Consider the following 26,004-nt stretch of genomic DNA (forward strand, 5'->3'; position numbering starts at 1 on the left):
AATAAACTTTGACTCAGAGTTGGCATTAACAAACAGGAAGAGCATCCTCCAAGTAGACTTTTCAGTGAGTGAGAGGAAGCATGATGTTTTTTTTTTTTAAATTATTTCCTAACTTTCTGAACATTGTTATTCTAATAAAACTATATTTCTTAAAAAAATGTAGTGATTTAAATACAAAATGCAATAAAGGAAAAAAACACTTTACAGAAACTGGGACACAGACAATTTATTACATGTGGAAACTGGGCAGCTATACTGCATCTGAAGGAAAAATGTCTCTTTCGTGGTTGATGACAGCACATATTTTGGAAAAAGTTAGAACATGTTGGCCGCAGCATTGCATCACTTTTTCTTGTGGGTCTGAAAGTGATTTTTTTTTTTCCCCCTTATTTCTTTCTTGACACATGGTTATTTTGTATTTTAGAATTGTAAAGTGACTGGCTTGAGATGCAGGAGGGTCAGTTTAGTGGTTTGGATTATTTTCCTTTCCTTGTTGTATTTCGTGCAGAACATGTTGAACTGTTGAACCACCTGGAAAAAAAAAATCCTTGAGAAATGCATTCTGATTTGAAGCTACACGATAACTGAAAGATGGGCCACCAAGTGTTTCTATTTAGCATTTAGCATTCTTCTCCAGGAATTTGTTGACTTGTTTCTTTTGTTTTTCTAAAACTTAATATGTTGCCCTTTGAATATTTTACATTTACCACATTTCATCCCACATGATCAAAATATTGACCAGACATATAAAAGGATACATCTTAGAATTTTCAAACTGGGATCATGATGACTTTTGACCTTTGGCATACAAAGTAAAAATGTGGTGGGGAAGTGAAAGCGATGGAGAAAATGAAACAGCTGAATCATGCACGCCTGCTTATTTATCATGACTAATAAATCTTTCTCACTGACCTTGATTTGCATAACATGCACAAAAACAACCTCAATTAAAAAAAGAGTTTAGTTTACTGAGATTCTTTTGTTATTTCATGGCTTGTAGAAGTTTCCAGGAAACAAGCAGAGTTAGGATAGAACAAACACAAAGTAGAGCCCAAAGCTGAAGAGTGTGAGTGAGAACTGGCAGCTGTCTCCACATGGTTTCAGCCTGTGTTGCTAAATGACTCGCTCCAGTTACGTCTTTATCTGATCATTTGTTTTCTTACAACAGAGCGAAACGCTGTCCAGTTCTCATCCATTTCTCTGGTTAAAATTTGACATGCATTTGTAACTCTGGTTTGTAATCTAGTGCAAACATCTGCGATGCTTATGTAAAGTTATGTAAAGGCATGCTTTCCTGAAACCAGCTGACCGAGCTGCTGGTTTCAGCGCCTGTCAGTGACTCCAATCGCAGATTAACAGTGATAGACTTCAGCATGAGACAAGTCAGTTAGCATCTGTTTTTCTAGGATCAACATCTTCTAAGCCTCCTAAACCTCGTGATTGAAAATATGATGAAATAGTGTCATTAATTAGTTATTTTAATTTAATTTCACTGAGATTCACATATTTTCCAATCAATCTCATCTGCCGGTTCTGTTTGGCTGTCTTGTATGTGGACCAACCATCGGTAGATCCTCAGCGATACCTCACGGTACAATACAGAAGTGGTGGAAGCCATCATGGTGGTCTGCGTGTAAAGTCTTTTGGGACACGAGGGGGACTTCCGCACACTCTGACAATCCAGATAAGACAGCCGGAAGAGCTACATCAGATGAAAGCGTATCGACTGCGGATGCACTGACACATGTTTCGTTTGGTCACCAAAGGTCTGAAGTGGGGAGGCAGTTTGGACACAGGCCTTGGAAGCCCTGGAGCTCCAGATAGATAAGGCACTGCTTCCTTCATTCTATCTCTGTACGATCACTTGGTGCTGTCTCCACCATGCAGTGAAACTTACGGAGATCATGTTGAAAAAGCAAATATGGAGGTTGGATTCGTAAAGAAACATCTTTCTTTGAAATTTATCACCGAGCACTGCAGCGCACCAAAGGTCATGCTGAGAATACTTCATGATATGCAAATCAGATTGTGACTGAAAGATCAGTATTTTTTACTTAAATGTTTGCAGCACTTTCCTCCAGTATGGCAATGGTTAAATTCACATAAAGGCTAAGGATTTACGTAAATGCAGTACCTCTTACTTCCAGTACTGCTCGGCCTTGACTCATGAAATTCATCTGAAATTCAGGTGTACCTTCTGTTTTTGACCGATGGTGTAACTTTATGACCTTGTTTTGTAGAACCAGGTCGACCAGTTGAATGATTTTATCTCTCAGACGTGTCAGATTTGATTTATCAATGGAGTAACCCTATCACGCAGTCGTGCAGCATATTCTGCCACGTCTTTATTCCATTATGTGTCACTGGGCTGAACAATGGTGCATCTTTATGTATCGCTCATATTGAACTCAGCTGACCAGTGGAGCAACTTTCTGCTCCACAGAACTTGACTAATATTGTAACTGCTTAACACAATCTTGCCTCATCAGAAAGGATTTGTCTTCTTCGTGATTCTGGGGTTGATCTTTACTTCTCAGATCCTTCGAGAGACGGCGCGACAGCTGGACAAGCCTGCAGACGTGAAAGGAGGAACTTCTCACAAACACACAACATTACTGTTTTAAAGCTGATATATTTGCATGCATTAAAGCTCAAATATTTGCATGATGATCACACTTGTGTATAATTTGTTGGACTGTGCTGACATGCCAGTGCAGGCTATATCTGACTGTGAAAAACAAAGTAACATGTCAGAGGTGTTCCTTGACGCAGCAAATATGCTGCATGAGAAGAAAGCCAAACGGCTCTCAGTTATTAGGCTTCGACACTCAAACTGTCAGTCAAGTGTAAAAGAAACAGCTGCAGTCACCTTAGTTTCATTAGTGTCAATCAATCTAAATGTGAATGTGTATTTCTAGTGCAAACATGAACCAATTATCTAAACGCAAACCAGCAATTAAAAAGGCGTATTGAGGTTGGCCTGACGTTCATCTCAACATTGCACATTCGCTAGAACAAACATAGGTGTCCAAACAGAAAGGAAAGAAAAAAAGAGAGAAGGATCCGTGTATGTAAGGGGCCTGAAAGTGACATTTATACTTCAACTCACTGGAGCAGAAAACCAAACAGCAGAGGGAAAAAAAAAGTGCAGCGCCTGTATCACATGACTGATCATGATGCAATATGTCAGCGTCTTGCATGCCAAATCCTCAACTCACACATGACTCCTGAAAAAAAAAAAAGAAAAGAAAAGAAAAACACACCGAGGCCCTTTCACAGCACTGTTTTGAAAGGGTAAATCAATATGACACTGCCTTTCACTCACTCACGCCTCTCAATGCAAATGACACACACACACACACACACACACACACACACACACACACACACTGCACTTAACCACTGGTAAACCCTGATATCTCTGTCTGAGCTTGTGCCTTTGCTTGACTGCTGATCAATACATGTATGTCTCTGATTGATCTTTGCTCCTCATAGTGTTACGACGGCAGCTGGAATGGAGTTCAATCTATACAAAGTTGGAGTTTTGAAACTCATCATTATTGACATAATGCTCTTTATAATTGACTAATATCTGCTCTCCATACTCAGACACAGGCTTTGCAGGATCGGGGTTAAAAGGTCGGGGTGAAGGTCAATGCCGCAAAAACAAAGCCGATGTGTATCAGAACCAAACATGACGATGGTGTGTTGGGTGCAGGGGAGGAAGGTAGAGGAGGTGATTGAGTTCATGGAGCATTGAGAGGAGCTGATGAAGATATCCAGACACCCAACAAACCAGACGAAGTTGAGAATCTTTGGGTCCAAAGTGAAAATGTTGCTCTTGTGTAGTTCAGAAAAGTGGAGGACGAACAAGACATCGAAGCTGAAACTATAGGTGTTCGTCAACAAGAGCAAGGATTTATCATCACATGCGTTGTTTTTGTTGTCTGCTCTGTTGGCTCGGTGGATGATTGTTTATTTCCAAATGGAAAATTGGAGAAATCCCACTTCTCGATGGGAAAAAACATATTTGAACACAGTCAAATGGGAGTTTCCCACCAGGAGAGTGAGATGTTTTGTAGCGTACATTGTGATCGCATAAATAAGTTACTTTCCTCCTGTTTTTGGCTGAGGTCAGCAGCGTCAGAGGCAGAAATCCCTCTCACAACTTTAGTGAGACAGACTTGAAGTTTTGTAGCTTTACAGCAACAATTGTTAAATAAGAAAGTAATAGAAGAAAACAGAGTCACTTGTACATCACATGTGCGTGAGAATAAATTGTACTTCCAGAGTGTTATTTCATCCCCCGTTTGATTAGATATTAAGTATTGAACAACTGGTTTGTCTCTCGTGAACACGATAAACTGGGAAGTGGGAGTTTCTCAAAAGGGAACCAGTTCCCAGACAGTGAATTCCTTCAGGAGTTATATAATGAAGTCCACTCATCTTAGATCCAGTTCTAATTTCCCTTGTAAAATACTGCTGAGCTAAATGACTGTCTCTTAATAAGCTATCATAGATCTCACTGTATGATTTTATGAATTTCAAAAAGAAAAAAAACAGTAGCTTCTATCAGGTGATATTAGTGTTTCACTGTGATCACAGAAATGCGTTTATATGAAATTCCTGAAGTTGATATTGTCATAATTAAGGACTTTTTAGAGGATCTTAAGAGGTTTAGTAGCTGTGAAAAGAACTGCAATATACTGTATCATCCATCCATCCATCTTCCACCACTTATCCGGGACCGGGCCGCGGGGGCAGCAGTCTCAGCAGGGATGCCCAGACTTCCCTGTCCCCAGACACTTCCTCCAGCTCTTCCTGGAGGATCCCAAGGCGTTCCCAGGCCAGCCGAGAGACACAGTCTCTCCAGCGTGTCCTGGGTCTTCCCCGGGGTCTCCTCCCAGTGGGACATGCCTGGAACACCTCCCCAGGGAGGCATCCAGGAGGCATCCTAAAGTGGTGCCCGAGCCACCTCAGCTGGCCCCTCTCGATGTGGAGCAGTAGCGGCTCTACTCCGAGCTCCTCCCTGGTGACTGAGCTCCTCACCCTATCTCTAAGGGAGCGCCCAGCCACCCTACGGAGGAAACTCATTTCGGCCACTTGTATCCGGGATCTTGTCCTTTCAGTCATGACCCAAAGCTCATGACCATAGGTGAGGGTGGGAACGTAGATTGACCGGTAAATCGAGAGCTTCGTCTTTCGGCTCATCTCCCTCTTCACCACAACGGACCGATACGACTGCATCACTGCAGATGCTGCACCGATCCGCCTGTCAATCTCATGCTCCATCCGTCCCTCACTCGTGAACAAGACCCCAAGATACTTAAACTCCTCCGCTTGGGCCAGAGTCTCTCCATCGACCTGGAGAGGGCAAACCACCTTTTTCCGGTTGAGGACCATGGCCTCGGATTTGGAGGTGCTGATCCTCATTCCTGTCGCTTCACACTCGGCTGCGAACTGCCCCAGTGCATGCTGCAGGTCCGGGTTCGATGAAGCCAACAGGACAACATCATCTGCAAAAAGCAAAGATGAAATCCTGTGGTTCCCGAACCGGACCCCCTCCAGCCCCTGGCTGCACCTAGAAATTCTGTCCATAAAAATTAGGAACAGAAACGGTGACAAAGGGCAGCCCTGCCAGAGTCCAACATGCACCGGGAACAGGTCCGACTTCCTGTCAGCAAAGCGGACTGTATCCTTCAATTTCATTTGATTTATTTCTGATTACAAAGTGTCCAAGCAAATAAATTCTGTCCTGTATGGTGAAAACAAAGGAGGAAGGTAAACAAACATGCAGATTTGGTGTAAACTGTGTTGCTGCCAGTGTACTCATGTGTGTGAATCTTTTTTCAGTGTTTTGTGTTTTGGTGTAGTTGTGGATTTTGAGTTTTTAAAACAAGAGAATTGATTTTTTTTTTTTTTAATTATCACTACCAGAAAGCAAAATGTAGGTTTCTAAGTAAAAATCACTTGCGATGAGATGAAAAGGGCTTTTCTTTTCTTTCTTTTTTGTGGTCCATGCATATTTCAGACGAGTCAATCCATGTTATGTCACACAATCATGAAGTGCATAAATTGAATGAAAAAAAACCATGTGTGCTCAGCACTGCCCCCTATAGTTAAGCAGAAGTACTAATGTGAAATCATCCTGATTAAATATCATATGAAATGCATGATGTTGGGATGTCAGGACAAGCAGTCTGTAGTGTGTATCATTACATTTACTGATGCCTTCATTAGGGCCAACAACCGAAGACTGATAACTTGCTCCCATAGACGAATGACATTCATCTCAATAAATAGGAATATCACTTGAAAATATGACTTGTCCTATCATAACATATAAAAACAACGGTTTTACATATCTTTGACTTCCTGTTTTGAAGATTAAAACAAAAACTCTTAAAACATTTGTAATTTGACCATATTGAATGAAAATATGAATGATAATTATATGCATGGCCGTATTGCTCACTGTTTGAATTGCATTGTGGGAAATGTGAATTGCTCGATTCTATATGTATAGATTTTTTTCAGATAAATTAAAACATTTTAAATTAGCTCATTTTGGACATGAATGTCATTTCGTCAGATGTTTCTGTGTAATAAATCATAATGGGACTGACTCAGACAGTTGAGGCTGTTATTGAACTGAAATTAGTAGTTTTAACAGTCGACATTACGGATTTACTTTAGTGTCAGTTTTCATTTTATACACAATTAAAACACACTAAAGGATTGGTAAAGATAAGAAACTAGTGATGTTAGAATATTAGGACTTTCTATCCCATGTGTGTCTGTTTTTGGGTAAATGCTCTCGGTCATATAACTGCTTCAAGAAGAGATGCAATAAATAAAATAAAAATAAAAACATGTAATTTTTGTGTCAGAGGACATTTGTTAAGCAGCAGTTCAACCTTGTTTATCATATTTGTTGTCGACATCCACACAAACACACACACACACACACACACACACACACACACACACACACAGACGCTCAGTCTTGTATTTCTATCCTTGTGGGGACCGTCCATTGACTCCCATTCATGTCTAGCCCCTAACCCTGACCCTTACCCTAACCCTAACCCACACCACAACAAAGCCTAACCCTAAAGAAATGTTTTTGCACTTTTACTTTTTTCAGTAACAACAACATGGTCAAGAAAACACTGTTTCTCCTACTTAGGACCGGAAAAAGGTCCCCACAAGGCACGTCGTTCCACGTTTTGCTATCCTTGTGGGGACATTTGGCCCCGACAAGGATAGAAATACAAGAACACACACACACACACACACACACACACACACACTGTACAGAATCCTTTACCATTTTCACTTGAACATACTGCTAACATGCACAGAGTATTAGGATTTAATCTGTATTGACAATATCAAGAGATGGTTTTACTTATTTGATCAGTAATGGGTTGGTGTAAAAACTGTTCAATCACTCAACGTGACACAGCGTGTCACTTTTATCATACAGTAAATTTTCGTCCTCACTATCTGAGAGCCAAACTGTGACCAGGCTCATTCCTCCTGGTGATTTACAGGAGTTATATAGTCATTTGATGTCACTTTAATTGCAGCCTGGTCCAGACTTGCTCAAAATGACCTTTGTGCTGCCCACTTATTGTGAAAACAATCATTTATTAACTCAAGAAATTACCTTACTTGCCAGGTGGCACAGTGGCATGAAGTCCACAGTGAGAATGACGTGGGTTTGAATCCGAGGCGGGCCTCTCTCTGTGACGTTTGGATGTTCTTTCCGTGCATGTAGGTGTTCTCCAAGTACTCTGGTTTTCGCCCACAGTCCAAACAGATGCATGTGTGGTTAAACTGCCTGGAGGTGTGAATGGGTGTGGTTGTCTGTCTCTCCTTGCTTGCCCTGGGATAGACAGGCGGCATGTCCTTAAAAAGCTGAGATCAGCTTAGGCGCTCTGATTGGAAAAAGTCACTCGTTAAGTGGATGGATGTATAAAGTTGTTGATACTGATGATATCAGCTGAGGTGTCACTTCGGATCAGAAAGAGGATAACAGTATGGCGCATAATAATGTAACCTGCCTTCATCCTTACCTTCTGATTACATGACATTGCTTCAAGTGAAAATTCATCATTTTTACATTTTTGTTTTAGAGAAGATTCACATTTACAACAGAAAACACTGAAAAGGGTGTAGATTAATGAAGGGCCAAAATTTGGCACTACTGGTTGTTTTTGTATTGAAACTGCCAACAAAAAGCTATAAACATCAACAATGAGGCCCCACGGTGTCAAGTGCTGGCCGGTGCTCGGGGCCTTTCTATGTGGAATTTGCATGTAGTGTGTGCATGGGTTCCGTCCGGGTACTCCGGCTTCCTCCCACAGTCCAAAAACATGCATGTCAGGTTAATTGGTCACTCTAAATTGCCCCTAGGTGTGAATGTGAGTGTGAATGGTTGTATGACTCTATGTGTTAGCCCTGCGACAGACTGGCAGCCTGTCAAGGGTGTACCCCGCCCTCGCCCAAAGCAGCTTGGATTAGCTCCAGCCACTCGCGACCCTGAAAAGGACCAAGCGGCAGAAAATAGATGGCTGGGCATTAATGATGAGTACAACATTGGCATGGACAGACAGACTACTAAGTTGGACTGCTATTAAAGGTGACTAAAACTGAGTGCCAGGAGGATATGGACTGGGATTGCTCTTATTCTCTTTCTCATCACACTTGTAAAAGAATTATTTACTACAGCCGTGGTGCCCATGAGCAGTAGCAGCATTTCAGAAAACTTGTTTAACCCCATTTATGCACAGTTGGAGCATTTGGCTTCAAGCACCGCTGAATAAATGAACAACCAATAGATGGATAAACACCATTACACAAACCTTGGGGGAAATTTTGAATCCACAAGTCAATACAACTTTAACAAGACTATATTAATATTTGGCTTTGGTCTGTATCCTGAGGGAGGAAAACACTCTGTGGGGCAGTTGTGCACCTGCCCCACAGAGTTTGGATTAAAGATAAAAGAGGAGGGCGGGAAGAGAAAGTATGAGCGGCGGAGGAGCAGAGCGCCTTTCTGGGCGGGTCCGGGCTCTGCTCTCCGCTCCGCTCCCCTCCACTCCCACCTCTCCGCTCAGTACTTGAGCAGCTCGTTCGGCTGCACACGTGGAGAGACGCTCTCAGCTCCGGTCCGCGCGCCCGCTCCTGCTTTCAGCGGTACTTTGAACCAGGTGTTATGTCGCGAGCCCGATGCTGCCAGCCGCCTCGCGCTCTCTTCACTTTTCTCAGCCCTCGCGCGCACGCAGGAGCAACGTTTTGGTGAATTTACCGAGAATGAGCCAGGCGTAACTCCGCGTATTGTTGTTATCTGCCCCCCTCCTCCTCTCTCTCCCCTGTTTTTTTTTTTTTTTTTTTTTTACTCCCTCCTGTCCCGCGCTCTCTAAGTTAAGTCACTTTACATAAGTATGGTAGATAAAGGCCCCTTGTTGACCTCTGCTATTATTTTTTACCTGTCCATTGGGGCAGCAATTTTTCAAGTCCTGGAGGAGCCCAATTGGAAGCTTGCTGCAAATCAGTACCGAGCTCGGAAGGATAAAATACTTGCGGACTATCCCTGTCTGTCGAAACATGATTTGGAAAGAATATTAGAGGTATGTACACATTCACACATGCTTTTTTTTCTTCCCCCTCTTCTTGAATTTCCTTGTGCTTTACTGGTTACAACTCCTGCTTACCTGCAGCAGGCGTCAGTAGGAGGGTTCAAGTGAATCCGGTTTGTTTCAACAAAAGTCATTCATATACTTGGTAAATGGACAATGCAAATTGGTAATTGTATAAGATAATAAGAATGCATATTTCCTGTCTTATGGCCTTTACCTACTAGAAGATCTTTGCAAAGTTTTGCAATACTTTTTTTTCTGCATGATAGAATTTAATTTGTTATTTGTTGAAATTGAAGTAGCCCCAACTTGACATTGTGGAAGTTTATGTATCATCACTCCTTTTATGTGCATAGAGCAGATAATCACATATGGAGTCACAGGGGGCAAAACGCAATGATGCAAAAATTAATCTTCATAATTTTGACCAATTCTCAAAATCATGCATAAACTGCTTCCCTTTCCAAGTAAAACCATACTTTCATTTCTTTAATGTCATTAACAGAAACAACAGTGTTGCCCCATATGGTCACTCTTCTGACAGATGGTTAATATTTTGCTGCACTTTCTTCATCTTTAAATGAAGTTCCATACATGCTTCACTGAAGCAACAAGTCTTAAGGTCCGTGCATGAGAAGATTGTTGATGCACTAATAAATAGTTGAGGTGGTGACACATTAGGTCCTAAAGATCTCCAGCTGCTTTGTATGCTTTCACTAACTGCTGAGGAATGAGATCTTCTCAGTCCATACTTAATCTTCAAGGATCACCCTCCTTCCTGTAGCCCACTTCACTGGTGCAAACTTTTGAATCAAGACGTGTCCAATATGTGGCCCGCATGCCCAAAACCAACCCAGGCCCGGGATGGCCATGCCAAGTGTAAAATTTCCAAAGAAAACATTGACTTTCACTTTCCTGTTTTCCCAATGTGTCTGCAGGGGGTGCGCAAAGAGTAGCTGATGTAACATCAGAGACTTAGTGAAAACATGGTCAAAGACTAAAGAAACCAAGAGAAGTGACTGATGTTTGTCAACATTACTCTAAAGAGAAACACGGGAGGAGAGGCTGTGTGTGAAGCAGATTTTTACAGCCAAACAAAGCAGAAAGTTGAGTCATTTATTGTAGTTTGATGCAGAAATATGAGCCACAAATGAATGAGCTGTATTCTGCACCAGAAGCTTTTGTTAAAAATAATGTTGGAATTTCACTTATTTGTTGATAAAAATAATCTTAATGTTTGGTGATTTCATTATTTATCATTTATGCCTTCATTTTTCCGGCCCAAACCACTTAATTCAAATGAATTGGTCTACATAATGCACTCTGGGCTTGCACCATCCACATTTATTTCTACATGATACCATCTTTCAGGTGCAGTTCACTGACCTCAAGTTTCACAGTGATAATTACATATTTTATAGCCTGTCACTTTCAGCCTTTCGTTGTAAACTGGTGCGTCTGTCTGTCTGTCTGGGGTGAATAGTTGTGATAGCTTGAGCAAGGAGGGCCTAACTAAATCTGTCACCTCAGCACTTGCACTGCGCAGTACACCGTGTTCCACGGGCTTTTTTTTTTTTTTTTTTTTTGTCACAGTGGCAACTCCTTAACCCGTAATAAAGACCGGTGCCACTGACCTCTCTGGGTTTTTGCGCCAACACTCCCCGGTTTACAGGTGTTTGCTCTTTGACATAGTGGTGTTTTTGTATAGTCTTGATAAAAATAAAAAAAAAATGAAATCCACTTGATAGTGCAGGACAACAAGATGTGATCAAGATGCATTTGGAGAATTAGAAATGCGGGGAAACACTCGGTGGGAATCTGCTGCAGGACAACACATTAGGCATTACTGCAACTTAGTTTTTGTTTTTCTTTTACATTTTCCACTTGCAAGCATGACCAGGAACATGTCTGGACCTGTGCCCCCTTTTTGGGCCCAGTATTAGGGAGATTTATTATCCCCCGACCCCCACCCCCTTCTGCTTCCTTCTGCTTCTCCCTTTTGTGTTTGGGGGGACGAAAAGGGATATGCCCATGGACATCCACCCACCCCCACCTCATCCGTGGTACATATTGCAGCAGCCGAATCCCAGCAACGGCCAGAACGTGATTGTAAATGTTGTCTAGAAATACTACAGTTATGATGTTTTGGAAATTTTACCCTCTGGCAAGTTGCAACAGTGAAGCAACTCAGAGAGGAGTGTGTGTGTGTTTCTTTAATTTGGACTCTTTGAGGCCACTCTACTGAAATTGAAACTCCCAGGTGCTCATATGTTCTCTCTTGGGGACAAAGACAACATAACGCCATCTGTGGGGTTTTAAAGCTGTTCCCAAGGATCATATTCAGTTGCCTGTTGGACGTCTTAACCCTTTCCAACACTCTCCGCTGTGTTGCCCAGTTAGGATCAACTTGGAATTCTTTTTTTTTTTTTTTTTTTTTCCCCTCTCCACAACACCTGCTGCAAAGCCGTTAGAGCCAGTCCATTAAAACACTCTCGAGTTGCCTTTATCTCCCCTGTTTGTGCTTGCAGCGCAGATTCTATTAGATTTCCATTACGGAAACTTTGCTCAGCTTGTAAACAATTAAAAGAAATACGGTATATAAGCCGGCTAACAAGAGGGGGCGACACACTTGTAAAAGTCCGTCTTCTCTGTTTTATTAACAAGGAGTTCACTATTAACTGTAGGGCCCTTGAAGTGGTCACAGTTTGCAGATTGGTTTTATGGCCCATCGATGTTGGCTCTTGAAAAGCTGTCGTAAAACGTCAATGGGGGGGGGTTGGTTTGAACATTATCTCTTCTGCAAATAATGAAACAACGCAGTGAGTGTCCTGCTTGGTGTGTGAATTACTGTGGAGAGGAACAGGAGGAGAGCGTGTTAGGCTCAGCAGTAGATACCTGTGTTGTTTCACCGTTCTTAGCTCTGCAGAATCGTTCATTTTCTCAGCGTTCTAGATTGTATATCGTAACAGAGAGCTACTGTGCTTTTCTAAATTTTCAGCTTCACAGTTCTCAAAGATGGGAGGCAGTGATAAACACTTTTCAAGTTCAGGCTTTGTGAGGCTGTAAATGCATGTTTTTAACAAATTGACTTCTGTTTGTTAGAGATGTTTTTCCTCTCATTCAGGTTTTGCATTAATAGCCAGCAAGGCGGAGAGGCTGGTGTTAAATTACTAAAACTCATCAATCTGAATAATTGCTGATGAGAGGAGTTGCAAAAATGTTCAAATTAAACTTCTAGCTTGACTTTCAGACTTGTGCTGCGCACCGTGAAGACTGGTGTCCTTGGCTTCGCTTCGGTGGCGCGACCCGAAGTTGGTGGACTGTTTCGTGTGCCTGCAGCCGTCGCTGCCACACATGACTTGAAGATCACGTTTGCAAAGCCTCCTCAGCACACTGCTGTCACATGCTTCGGGCAGAGCGTTGCTCGTGGCCAGGATGAAGAAGCACACTGTTTTTGGGCGCCTGGGGCGCAGTGGAGACGGTCACTCCTTTGGTCATGCTCTTACTTCCTTGTTTTTGAAGTCATGCTCGGTAACCGTGCATTTCAGCGTCAGCCATTAGAGATATTAATTAGATTTAATAGCTTACCAAGACGACTGCATGCACAGTACCGCACAAGCCGTACAAAGTGAACATTTGTTTATACTTGCAACTACTGAACGTTATAAACCTGCGCCAAGCTAGGTCTCATCCGAGTCTAATTTATTTCAGTGGTAATCGACGTACAAAGAAAAAAGAGAATAAAGAAGAGTAAAGTCGGCAATGTTAACAGCCCAGTTTAAAGCCACCAAATCTGCTAACAGATGTAAAAGTCCTTTCACTTTAAAGCTTGCAGTTTAATGGCTAGATCCTTTTATGTATTGATCAAATCCAGAAACGGGCTGAAGTTTGTCTTAATCAACATAAGTTTCTCCATTATAACTTGCAAGAGAAAGTTTGGGTGTCAGCAGCAAATAACACAGATGTTTCATAATGTTGAGAGCAAAGTTAAGGTGTGCAAGATAGAAGTAAAATGTCTAGAAAAAAAAATTTCAAGAAAGTAATCGAATTACTACTCTTGTAACAAACCACATCCAATTTAGTTGCCCTTCATCATTTCTCATTTCTCATTTACACATTTTCATTATTTTGACATTTTGACTATTTCATCCCTCTCGATTTTTGATTAGGTTTCTTTTTTTTATCATCATCCATGCCCAGCTATATATTAGAAATCAATTCATAATAACTTGGACGATCCAGCTCTTCACTGTTTGTTACTCAGTTGCTCCTTCTCCACGAGCAGCTGCTCCTTCTTCGAGCTGGAGGTGGAAATATACAAGAGGGGGGCCGACTTGCTGTTCTCAGCTGCCAGTTTTTCTGATAACAGTTAGATTGCGACTGTTTTTTTACTGTTCCTCCAACTATCAGAGTGTCGCAGCAGCAGACACAACTGAACCTGCCGCCTGCTGGGTTTTTTCAATATTTTCATTTCCACAAAACTGAAGGAAGCCTCTGAAGTTGAAGTGGGGCAAAGACCAGTATCTGTGTTATTGGGACAGATGTGAAGAGACTGCTTAATGCTGAACCAAGAACACACTTGACTATGGTTTCCCTAGTTGGATATAATCTGTGGATCATGGTCTGAGGACGTTTTGGACCTCAACATGTGTTTTAAAATATAATATTAATCTGCTGTCTCTGACTGATTTGTATTTGCACGGTTTCAAAAGGTTTAGTTGTGAATGGACGGTCAATGAAAAGTGTCTCCATGAGTGCCATTAATGCAGCGTACCAGTGTCCTGAGAGCGTCTTTTGTATTTATGTTAAACAGATGTCTTATAGATTTCCTCACTATTTTACTCTCCATGCACGACATTGTTTGGCTTTCCTTCATTTTTTGGATTGTTTGCCAGAACTAACTGTTAGATAAGGAGAACAAGTTTTTTTTTTTAATCTCGTGCAAGGATTTACCAACTCTTCCCAAAGCAGGTCAAGGTTGTGCATTTAATTTTCAAAGTTCACGACCGCTTTCAGTCTTTTATGGGAAAAAAAAATCTGGATTTTACATGGTTTTGATAAACTGCAGTCTGATCCATTTTTCACACACTAGGAAACTTGCTTTGCTTTAGATTTGAGTTATACTCAGATGTCCACGTCTTCTTAAAAATGCAACATTGCGCAATCTTTTTTTTTTTTTCAGGGGTAATAGTTTTTTTGGTTCTTGAACAAAATGAGGGGCAAAGCGGAAAAAAAATGATGCCTATGAAAATCAGTGGTGCTGTTTGCAATCCCTCTCATTGTTTTCTTTTTCCTTCATACTTGCTTATTTTGTGGACCGGTCTGGAATAACCAGGGTCAGAAGTGACCGACCTTCTGTATTATGCCCAGGTTTGGAGTATATCCATGTTGGTAGCTTTACACTTTTAACTGCTTCTTCCTGAGTTAGTTCTGGTTCAAAGTCTGTCGTCCTTCCCCAGTGTGTGCCGTTTTCTTCCTTGTTCTCATCATGGTTTGTGACCTGAGGTCGCCATAAGTTGACCAGCAGCTGACCTATTGACCTCTTGAGAATGTTTGGCATTGCTGAGCCTGTTTGATCACTTCTCAAGACACCATCTTCTCTGTGGTCTCTTCACGGTCAGCGTAGAAGCAAGACATGAAAGATATACATTAACTTGTTGCAACCTTCTGCCTTCTTTATATAGGTCACATCATGTGTTTGACTGACATACGCCTGAGGCCATGGTTCTCACTCTCTTGATTTACCGTGCCCTCATTGCATTCCTTTTGAATCAGCAGTTTTACATGTGTCATATTTCACATTTTTATCAGCCAGAAGGACTGCAAACATGTTCAAATCAACCTTATTTGGGTCGAAACAAGACGAAGAGACGAACACGTGCAGACCACAGACATGACGCACCAACATAAAACATCTGTTTTTTTTACAGAGTAAACAGACCTCAAACACCTCAAACTGGTCGGAAAAAAACCTTCATACTGGTCACATCAGAGGAATCCACAAATCAGTCATTGTTTTGTAGTTTTAAGTACGAAATATGTGCTTTGATTATGTGAATGTAGTGCAGCTGCGTTACTATAAACACCATATCACTTTCCATTAGTTACCGAAGGAAGTTTGAGCCAGCCTGCTGTGGCGTCTCACCCAGTTAGAAGTAGTGTTTTGACTGTTGGTACGAAAGGACGAACATCTTAAGGTCAATCAATGCTTCACGCACATACAGTTTAGACATTCCATCTACGGTGTTTAACGATAAATAAAGCTGAACATTTTCAGTTTTCAGGTGGATCACTGTTTGACCAAACAGTTTTTGAGGCTCTTGAGGTTTACAGCCGCAGTTATTATAATTTTATTTTATGTACAACTTCAGTAGAAATTTTTTTTGCAACAATCATTATTGCGAAGAAAAGAGAAAAGATTGAGTCACAGCATTGATTATAAACTATAACTCGGTTCTCTGTAATTTGGGTAAATACTTTCTAACATCACCTGAATAAGTTGAAACCTTTAAAGAACAAGAAGTACAATTCCAATTGGCTGGTCCCATTTCCGTGCTTTTTCTTTTGTTGCAGCTGCTGGAGGTCTTACCTCAGGTCTCAGTGTTGTGATATTTTGACTATTCTCACAAAAAAAACAGCACAGTAATTTACACTGCAATACCTTCCCGCGGGGCACACGTTGGCACCCCTGTTTTATGTGCTCCAGCTGGTCATCACGTACAGGCAGCTGCATGAAGTCAAAAGTTTCTTTAATCAGGATACTGAAAATAATATTTTCCATCAACCTGGTTAATAAGTAGTTCACCCCTTGCTTATACTGTTGTTGTAACCAGTCATTACCGATGCTCAGGGACGTCAAGGCGGCTGGCAATACTGCGCAAGCAAACGGTAAACAAGTGAGGTTTCTCCCTCTTTAATTTCTAGGCATAGATTGAACACAAAGTCGGTCTTCACTGATGTCTTCTTGAAACCCAGCAGTCCAATTGAGAAACTGTTAGTTTAGAAGACAAAGGATTGGCTATCCTTTGCTCTGGTAATTACAGGGCACAACTGTCATAGACCTATTATTATTAAAGAACCAAGCATCTTCCAGTACTTTTGGGCTTATGTGAATTTTGTGAACGCCTGCACTTTTCCTCCATGTCACAGCCTGCTGGGAAGTAAGAGTGTGTGGGCTTGCGTATTGTCCCAAGACACATGGTTGAGGATTTGGGAATTCCCAAGGAAGGGAATTTAATTTTTTCTTTGACTACTACAGACTAGATATTTGTTGGTTTTTCTCCACCTTCATTAATCAGATTGTTTCTTTTTTTCTAATGTAACTTTTAATCCTGCAAAAAGAAAAAGAATCCGTGTTACATAATAATTTGATGATGAAATAGTTGTTTGGGGACATAGTCTTCCTGTTTCTTTTACTAAAGTAAGCAGTAGCTTCAACCGTAAGGCCCTCAGGTTAGAATCATATCTCAAGGGTGCCGAACATCATTTCAGCTCATCAGTACTTCTGGAGATACCATCAAGGTATCGCAGGAAGGATGTGGTGGGAAAAAGTGGAGCTTGCACTTGTGAAACCTCTCCGACGTTTGTTCTGGGTACTGCTTTCTCGTTCTTTTCTAAATGATGGCGCTCACAGAACTCTTAAGATTGCTAATTCGAGACTTTTAAGATGCAGTTTTGATGATTTTCTTCTTCCTCAGGTGGTGTCGGATGCTGCAGGCCAGGGAGTCACTATAACTGGCAACAAGACATTTAACAACTGGAACTGGCCCAATGCTGTTATCTTTGCTGCTACAGTTATCACTACTATTGGTAGGTGCTTTTGAATCAGCACAATGCATGCAATAAAACCTCCACCATGAGTTCAAAGGGCTTTGGTTTTTTGACGCGTCATGGTGTGTTACGTTTTTATCTCAACAGGCTATGGGAACATTGCCCCCAAAACATCACCTGGCCGTGTATTCTGCATTTTCTATGGGCTGTTTGGGGTGCCTTTATGTCTTACCTGGATCAGCGAGCTGGGCAAGTTCTTTGGTGGCAGAGCCAAGCACCTGGGCCAGTATTTAACCAAAAAAGGATTTTCACTGGTAAGCTGATATTCTCCCTTGTCCCCAGTTTCTGAGAAAGTCACCTGCATCTATTGTTCAAGTCAACTAATGGATTTTTTTTTTCTTTCTTTCTAGCGAAAAGCTCAGTTCACCTGCACAGCGATATTTCTCCTCTGGGGTGTGCTGGTCCATTTAGTCCTTCCACCCTTTGTGTTCATGTCCCAGGAGGGTTGGTCGTACATAGAAGGCTTATACTTCTCCTTTGTCACGTTGACTACGATTGGTTTTGGGGACTTGGTGGCAGGTGAGCTTCATTTCTATTTCTTCACACTTAATAACTTGTTTTTAAGCCAGAAATAAAATTTCCTACTTGATTTCTACCTTATTTGTATCAAATTACTTACGGTATCATTTGTCTTTGTAGGTGTGGAGCCAAATAAAGAGTATCCAACTCTGTATCGTTACTTTGTGGAAGTGTGGATTTACTTGGGGCTGGCTTGGCTTTCTTTGTTCTTCAACTGGAAAGTGCGAATGGTGATTGAAGCCCACAAAGCACTGAAGAAACGCCGAAAGCTACGGAAGCTCTCCCTGGACGAGCTCCGCCACTACAAAGAGTCTAACAAAGCTTCCCTTCGTTTGCCACCCACTCCCAATGACGTCAACATTTTCAGCTTCTTGTCCAAGAAGCAGGAAGGCTACAATGACTTAATAAAGCAGATCGGCTCAAAGAAACTTAATAGAGCCAATGGAAGTGTTGGAAAAGCTGCCAATAAATCCAAAGACATCAATCGGTCAAAGAGTTGCAGTGACACTACTGTGTTTAACGGCCACACCATCCTCAGCTTGGACCGCTCACCACGCCAAAAGAGACGCTATAGTTTCAGTGATCGCGTCACTGTTGCCTTTTCAAAGTCCAAGAACTACCTCCTGGGCACAGACAACGGTTTACTGCTAACGGATGACCAAGTCGAGGGCGACCTGGACCTTGGCCAGGAACCAATGTTTGAGAACCAACTTGATAAAGACATCGACCTTGAGAGCCAAGGAGTCGGGGACTGCGGAACAGGTGGCCGGAGGCCGTGGGACTCAAAGGAGTACCATTCTCTGACATTCCCAAACGCCAACATTACTTTCATCGATGAGGAAAACTTTCTGGGCAATAACTTGGAAGATCTCGATGAAGGCGATGATGATGATGACGACGACGACGACGATTCCAAGGCGAAGTTGTCGATCACCACGTGTGATGAAAATATTGAAACAAACTCCAAGGAGGAGCAGGGTTCAGAATCCGAAGGGTCCGTTTTCACTAGTGACGATTCAGAACACAGCCACTCCTATGAGAAACTTGTGGAGGAGTATGCCAAGGAAGACAACACAGAATCCTGAGCGTTGTGTTGTTTAATGTGAAGTCGGCGCATCAACCAGATCCTCAGCTGCTGACTTTCCTGGCATGGAAGTATACCTAATGTGAACCATGTGGAAGGATATCATGATTATCCCATTGCACTTTGAGGGTCTGACAAATAAGACTGCAAAGCCTAGATCAAATTTCAAAATTTATTTTCTGTTCAAAATCTCCAGTGCTTTGACTGACTTAAGGAGTCGAGTTTCCTGTGAACTCTCACCGACCGTACTGCAAAAGCAATATATGAGTATTTAACATCTGCTCTATTTATGTATTTTTTATACAGTTTGAAAACATATTGTAAAATGGAGGAAAAGATCGATTCACTGTAAGTGATTTTTGTTTCTGTTTATAAGAATTTCTATATGGAATCTTGTTGGATTTCATTGAGTTTTATCTCTTCTTTTTTTTCACCATATTGGTGATTTTATATTTATTTAAATGAAGGACATCGTAGCTGTAATCCAAGCTACATGGGCTTATGTGTTTCCCAATGCACACAATGCCATCAATTGAGGACCAAACCGGAGTTTGTTCCCGTGCGGATTGTCCTTTTAAAACCTGAGCCAATCTCTTACCTTAAAGAAATGAACAGGGTTAAGGGCCAATGACTTTTTTTCTTTTGGTATTTCAGTTGTTTCATCCTGTGAAGTCCTTGAAAACTCCTGTGCGAGATTGGCTTTGTTTTGACTCTTACCAGAACTGTGACTGCAGGAGAGATTAGTGATGCATATCCAACGTCCTCGAACCAACAGACGGTAAACATAAGTAAGGGCTCGATGCAGCCAGACTTTCACGTTAATCTGTACACGACTGTGCCTTTCAGCGGTCTCTGTCAGTACTGTGACATGCCGACAGCTCTCAGACTACATCAAGCATTTCAAACACATTTTGTCTCGGTTGATTTGACTCTGCCCGGCACACCAGTTGTCGAACGCGTCGGTGCATTTTGGTGCTTTACTAAGAAAGCCACCGTTCACAGCAGCGCCAGTCTTACCTTCTGTGTCTTTAGCACCCTCTCACTTGATAGTATTTGCTGTGTAAATATTGGCTGGACGCCCATCAGTAGCCACACACTGCCCTGCTGAGGACACGGCCTTGCTACCCATGTTTGCCTTAGAGTTAGGGGTGGGTGGGCTTACGCCAGCGTGACTGACTGTACCACTTACGACAAGCATTGAAGGTGAAATTGTTGCCAATCGATACTCTGACGTACGTCGTAGTCACGACTCGGAGTCAGCAGTATTGGTTTCTGGGTTGCTGTGTTTTGTTTCACACCAACGCACGACTACAGCCTCCCAAGGTGCAATGCTTTTCAGTTTTTGAGAGGGTCCTGGAGTATGCTGCAAACCCCTCTGCCTTTTGCACACTTGCACACAAAAACTTGAAACAGTGTTACTTTGAATGGAAATCATAAAACTTGCCGTCTCATTCTTGCTAAATGCCGTGAAGTACAATAGTTGCAAGGCTTTTTTTTTTTTCTTATGTGACAAAAACCAAACGCACATTCTGCTCCATTGTTCTGCCTTACAAATGACTGCTGCCACGTGAACGGCCTAAAATCCACTGCAACTCAAAGGACTTGTAGTGCAATGTAACATCCAATTGAATGTACTTTGCTGTGACTCACTGTAAAGGTGTAATCATTGACCATCGTTTTCCTCCTCCGCGGTGTTTGTCACTGCTGTTTATGTGAACAGCTGTCCCATTTTCACAGGTTTTTCCTGGATGTCAATGCAACGTTGTTATGCACTTGTGTCAGACAGAATTTCAAGCATGTCTCGGGATTTTTAACCACGGAAACCGGTTGGACAGGTTCGGACCATTGTTTTCCTCTTATATTGTTGCTCCATTGTGTAAAAACTCCAGTTTAGTTGATTGTATAGTTTTAGTTTTTTTTATGAATAAATTATTGTTTGTAAAAAATTTTGTATCGAAATTTCAAACAAAACTGTATATTTCATGTAAAATAAACATTAAATAAGAAGAAGGTGACATTTTGTGATCATTTAACTGTACAAATTTTCAACCATTTTAACACAATATAGTTGGCATGCATGGCCATGGGTTGGTGCTGTTTGTTTTTGTAATGAAACCACACAAGCGTGAAGGGAACGATATGCTGTAAATATTGATGATGACGAGCATAAAGACATTCGTATGGACAGACATCGAAGTTGGATTGTCATTGCAGATGACTCGGCTGTAAAACTACAGAGTCTCAGTAGAACCTGATCGTGGAGTCGTGACACTGGAGGAAAATGTTATCGTCCATCTACTCACACATGAGGAAAAAAGTATTTGCAACATCAGTGATGCACATTCGAGTAGCAGCACTTCTGCCGTCTGCTCGGTACAGAGCCTGAGCATTTCTGAAGAGTTCCAGCTTTTGAGCTGTTTTCCAAAAGCAGCATTTTCAGACCAGTAAACTGGTCTCCAAAATATCTCTTCACTTGAAACTGTTGTGAACTGACTGACATGTGACTCAACATAATTTGTATCCTCATCTTCTGAATACACTTGGGTTTAAGTCACTTTTTTTGCCTTCATATAAACCATGCACAAAAAGTGTGGCGTTTTGAGTTTTGGTAGATGAGCCTGTTAATTTGCCACATTTGTAAGAAACATGCATTTGTGCGATGAGCAGAAGCAGTAAGTATGTCATCTGCACCCCTGAAAAAATTTCCACATGTTCTGTGCCAAAACTAACCAGCTTTTCTTTGCTCTTGTTTGATGTTGTAAGATGTTGGTGATTCAACTTTTTTTTTTTTTCCTTTTGGTCTCCTGCCTGCTCAAACACTGCTGCGTGATCTCATTCTTCAACCAGCACCGTGTTTCCGATTATCACGCCAATGTGTGCTGATCCCACGTGTTCACGGGGGTTAAGGTCAGGACTATTACCAGGTTGTTTTGTCTGCTTTACTCCCAAATTCCGGAAGCAGCGTTCCACTCTGTGGGAACAAGTACTGTCAATACTGAGAGGAGAGTTTGGTGTCAAACTGTGGAGGTGGGGGATTCCCTCACGCTGCAGAACCTCATACTGATATTTTTGCATTGAGAAAGGAAAAACAGATACTGCTGCTCATCTGACGAAGGTGGCACCATTTATTATTGAAATAATCATGTTATAAGATTTCACATCAGGACAAATTGTTACAAAAAAAAAAAGGAATAATGTACTTAACACAAATTTCATTACTTTTGGTCACAGCCTGTAGTTGTTTACACAACAACACTTTATTTTTTTAACTTTCTCATCAGATCAGCTGACCACACAGTATACAGATTTCTGTGTTGCTGTCTCGGAAAAAATCACCTCTGTATTCATTCAGTTTTTTAGTGAACTCTAAAATTATTTGGTTTTTTAATTAAACTCAAGCAGTCTCACAAAAGGAAAGGGTTAGTATGTATGTGATCAAGTGTACATTACTGAATAATTTGAAATAAGTCTTTAGTCAGTGCAGACAGTGGAGTGTGTCCATCTGTGTTGAATGGTCTGATTTATAAGGTCCAGGCCATGAAAAATAAAATGAAACATAAATGTATCACGTTCAATACTACTATCTCAGCAACCTTCTGGAAAAAGTGAAGAAAACTGAACTACAGTTTGTCCGAAGCGAAGGTTGAAGGAGAGTTCAAGGTCAACTGGAAAAAGAAAAATGCATGGCAGCGGCGCTATCATCAGAAAATGGGAGATTTTATTGGATGTAGACACTGCCCTGAAATGTAAGAAGTGAGTTAAAGTGATAAGCTAAAAGCCTTCCTGTATAAAAATGTCTTCAGCTGTTTTTCAAAAGAGTCAATAGTCTGTGCTGCATAGAGACGGTCTGAGGGAATTTCAAAGTTTTGGTGCCACTGCCTGGAAAGCCTTATCGTCAAAGTTCTGTCAGAGTTAGGAAGTGAACCGTTTCAACACAAGCCCACTAATTCCAAACACGTCTTTTAGTCTGTTTGTCATGACAGTGTGCTCTACAGTATCGAAGGCAGAGGAGAGATCCAATAGAACCCGGACTGTGTTCTGTCCGGAGTCGGCTGCCATCAAAATGTCACTAGAGACTTTTAGTAAAGCAGTTTCTGTAGAATGCGCAGTTTGTGAAAAGTAAACAGAAAAGTAACCATCTCAATGGTGCTTATCAGCAAGTTATTTAGTTGCTCAGCTGACAAGGCGTCCTCCTGATCATGTGGGCAGTATTTGCAAAGAATTTTGGAGTCAGATCTGTACAATCAGTAAAACTGCACAGACTCTGCAGTCATTGCATCGATAAAACGCTGATTTGTCTCGATGAACATGCTAACTGATTGATAGACTCATTTCTTTATTTATTTTGCACTGTCACGTTAAAAACAAAAACATTCAGTTTGGTTTTCCCAAAATATCAGGAGCAGCACCAAGCAGCCTGATCTTTAGTCCATCTTCTATTCACTCGCTTAAATTATTGTCGAGGGAAGCTTGAGCAGACAGACTCACATTTATTCCCAGCTTAGAATCAACCTGACCCAACAAGCCTGTCGTTGTATTCTGGAAGGACGTTGGGAAAGCAGAAGGTTTTTCCGTTTGTTGGGAGAAGATGCAAACTTCAAACAAGTATAATAGAGCCAGTTTTCTTTTATGAATAATGAGGCTCAGGAAGTATAAATATTACAGATAAATACAGTCCCTGGATCAAAGCTTCTAACAGTTAAACATATCTCGCTGATCACCACTTTTCAGAATATTGATGAACAGAGTGAATCCGGTGGAACAACAGTGTTACTGTTTTCCAAAATGCTTAAAGATACGATGTTGTGTTCATGAGGAACTGGGAGACGGGAATGGTCCCCTCCAGCTAAAAACATCAAATCAATCTGGGCACTTTCAAATAAGAACGTGTGTTTAGCGATGGTGAACATTAATCAATGCTGTGCACACAAAGAAGTTCTTTTCTTTTCTCTCACTTTCACCACTTCAGGGAAATAAAATTGCCTCCAGTAAGACTTTAGCTTCAGAGCAACAGTTGCAGTGTTTACTGGACATCTCATGTGCATAATAAGCTCCTGTTAAAGCTCTTTATTTCAAGTTCTGTTTGTTGATAAGGGATGACAAATTGACAGCAACAACAAAGCCGAAGTGTTATTGTCATGTACCTGCTGCAGACTGTTAAATAGGAACTATCAGTTCCAAGTTCTCTACATAAGTCAGTTAATGTTAAACTAAGAATGAGCTTCACCGCTTGAAGGATTTCAACAGCATCAAAAAGAAAAACCAAAAACCTCACTGGTGGAGGAAAGTATTCTCTTCACATTTCTGTCAACAAGAAACTTTCGTAGATCAGTGAAACTGTGTAATTGAACTGACGCTGCATTTTTTCACGTCAGCGATGCCATGATGTTAGGGGTATTGTGGAATCTGCGATGGAAGCATTTCTCCCGTCAGTGTTTCTCGGGTACGGGCGGCGTCGGAGAACTTTCACCCTTATTTAAATGTTAACTCATGATGATTGCTGATGATGGTCACTGGACCAGACCAAAGTGTGGGCTCAGTGCGAAATGTGCTGAGCCGGGTGGAAACCAGGACGTCTCCTGTTACTGTGGGATTCCAGACGCGACAGAAATCAGCCGTTCTGAACGTCTTCGAGCTCCTGTCTCAGCAAACAGTCCATCCAAACAGTACAGATGAATTAAAAGGACACTAAAACTGTTGTTTATGGATCCTGAACTGGACTTCTTGTTTTCAGTCCATTTTGTGCTTTCATCAAAGCAAGGAAACAGACATAGAGGCAAATGTGATTAAACGTTCGACCCGCCAACAGTAATTCCAATACAGTCACAGTGAATTCAAATGTCTCCTTTCTTAAAAAGAGCAGATCAACACAAAGCATGTATTATCATCCCAGATCCATTCTTTGGTTTATCATTTTCATGATAACAGTGCATCAGATGACCTGGCAAAGGGGTCAAGCACCTCCGATGAAGCTTTGCACTGCTTAATCATTCACATATGAGTTACATTTTCATTAAAGCAGGCAGTTGATTTCAGAGAAAAGTCCTCATCAGTCAGACAGAAAGCTTAAACAATCATTAAATGAAATATCTTCGAATGCTAAAGAAAAATCCTCCAGCAGCTAAGAAGCTCAATGCTTATTCAAGTTGGAGGAGACCAAGATGGCGCAAAGATTGTGTAACCAATGAACTTTGAGTCAATTGAAATGCAAAACTCAAGTGAATGATTGTTCATGTCAATCCAGGATAACTGCTTGTCCGAAAGTCATAAAGTTTTCTATCTTTGATTCCCTTCACGTTTTATGCAATGTCATTGAATAATGACGTTGCATTATGTTTTTTAAAAAAAGTTATATTTAATATTTAAATTTTTAATACATTGCATAATGTATTAAAAAAAAATCTTCCTATCTTAAAATTGTATAGAAATCAGGGGTGATGGCGATGTTGTTTTCTACAACTATTTTTATGTATTGGAGAATATTTGCCGAAATGTGTGTCATACATATTGCAGCAGTTATATGTCTTGAAGGAAATAAAAGGGGTGGGTTTAAATAAGCTCGTCCTCTGCCCGCTCCCTTTCGAGCTGGAGCTGATTCATTCATCGTTTTTTCTTTCTTTCGTTGTTGCTGTTTTTAGTTTCCTCGAAGTTGAAGTTTGTTTTTTCCTTTTGTTCTTTTTCTTTCTTTCTTTTTTTTTTTTTGTTTTGTCTGGCTCGAAATAAAGACATTCATTCATTCATTCATTCATTCATTCATTCATTGCCTCAAAAGACCAGTGTGGCAAATATTGTACCTTTATTGTTTATGTTTCTTTCTTGTTGAGGACTTTAAATATGGAATTTGGTCTGCAGAAAATGCATTCACTCATGAAATTACAAAATCTGTGCTTGATCGTATCACTTTGAGCAATTCTTTACCCTTGT

General features: G+C 41.2%; 1 protein-coding gene and 1 long non-coding RNA gene across 2 annotated transcripts in view; both read left to right on the top strand.

Moving 5' to 3' along the window:
• LOC115406966 (uncharacterized) overlaps positions 1-26,004 on the top strand; it is a 153,982-nt gene that overhangs the window by 9,488 nt on the left and 118,490 nt on the right. The gene's annotated exons all lie outside the window — the stretch shown is intronic.
• On the top strand, positions 9,159-21,075 carry kcnk5a (potassium channel, subfamily K, member 5a). The gene is made up of 5 exons (XM_030117259.1): positions 9,159-9,638; positions 17,345-17,456; positions 17,565-17,731; positions 17,828-17,996; positions 18,117-21,075. Exons 1-5 carry the CDS (start codon positions 9,453-9,455, stop codon positions 19,079-19,081), a joined length of 1,599 nt encoding a protein of 532 aa, XP_029973119.1. The 5' UTR covers positions 9,159-9,452; the 3' UTR covers positions 19,082-21,075.

Source organism: Salarias fasciatus, chromosome 19, assembly GCF_902148845.1.
Source record: "Salarias fasciatus chromosome 19, fSalaFa1.1, whole genome shotgun sequence".
Classification (NCBI taxonomy): domain Eukaryota; kingdom Metazoa; phylum Chordata; class Actinopteri; order Blenniiformes; family Blenniidae; genus Salarias; species Salarias fasciatus.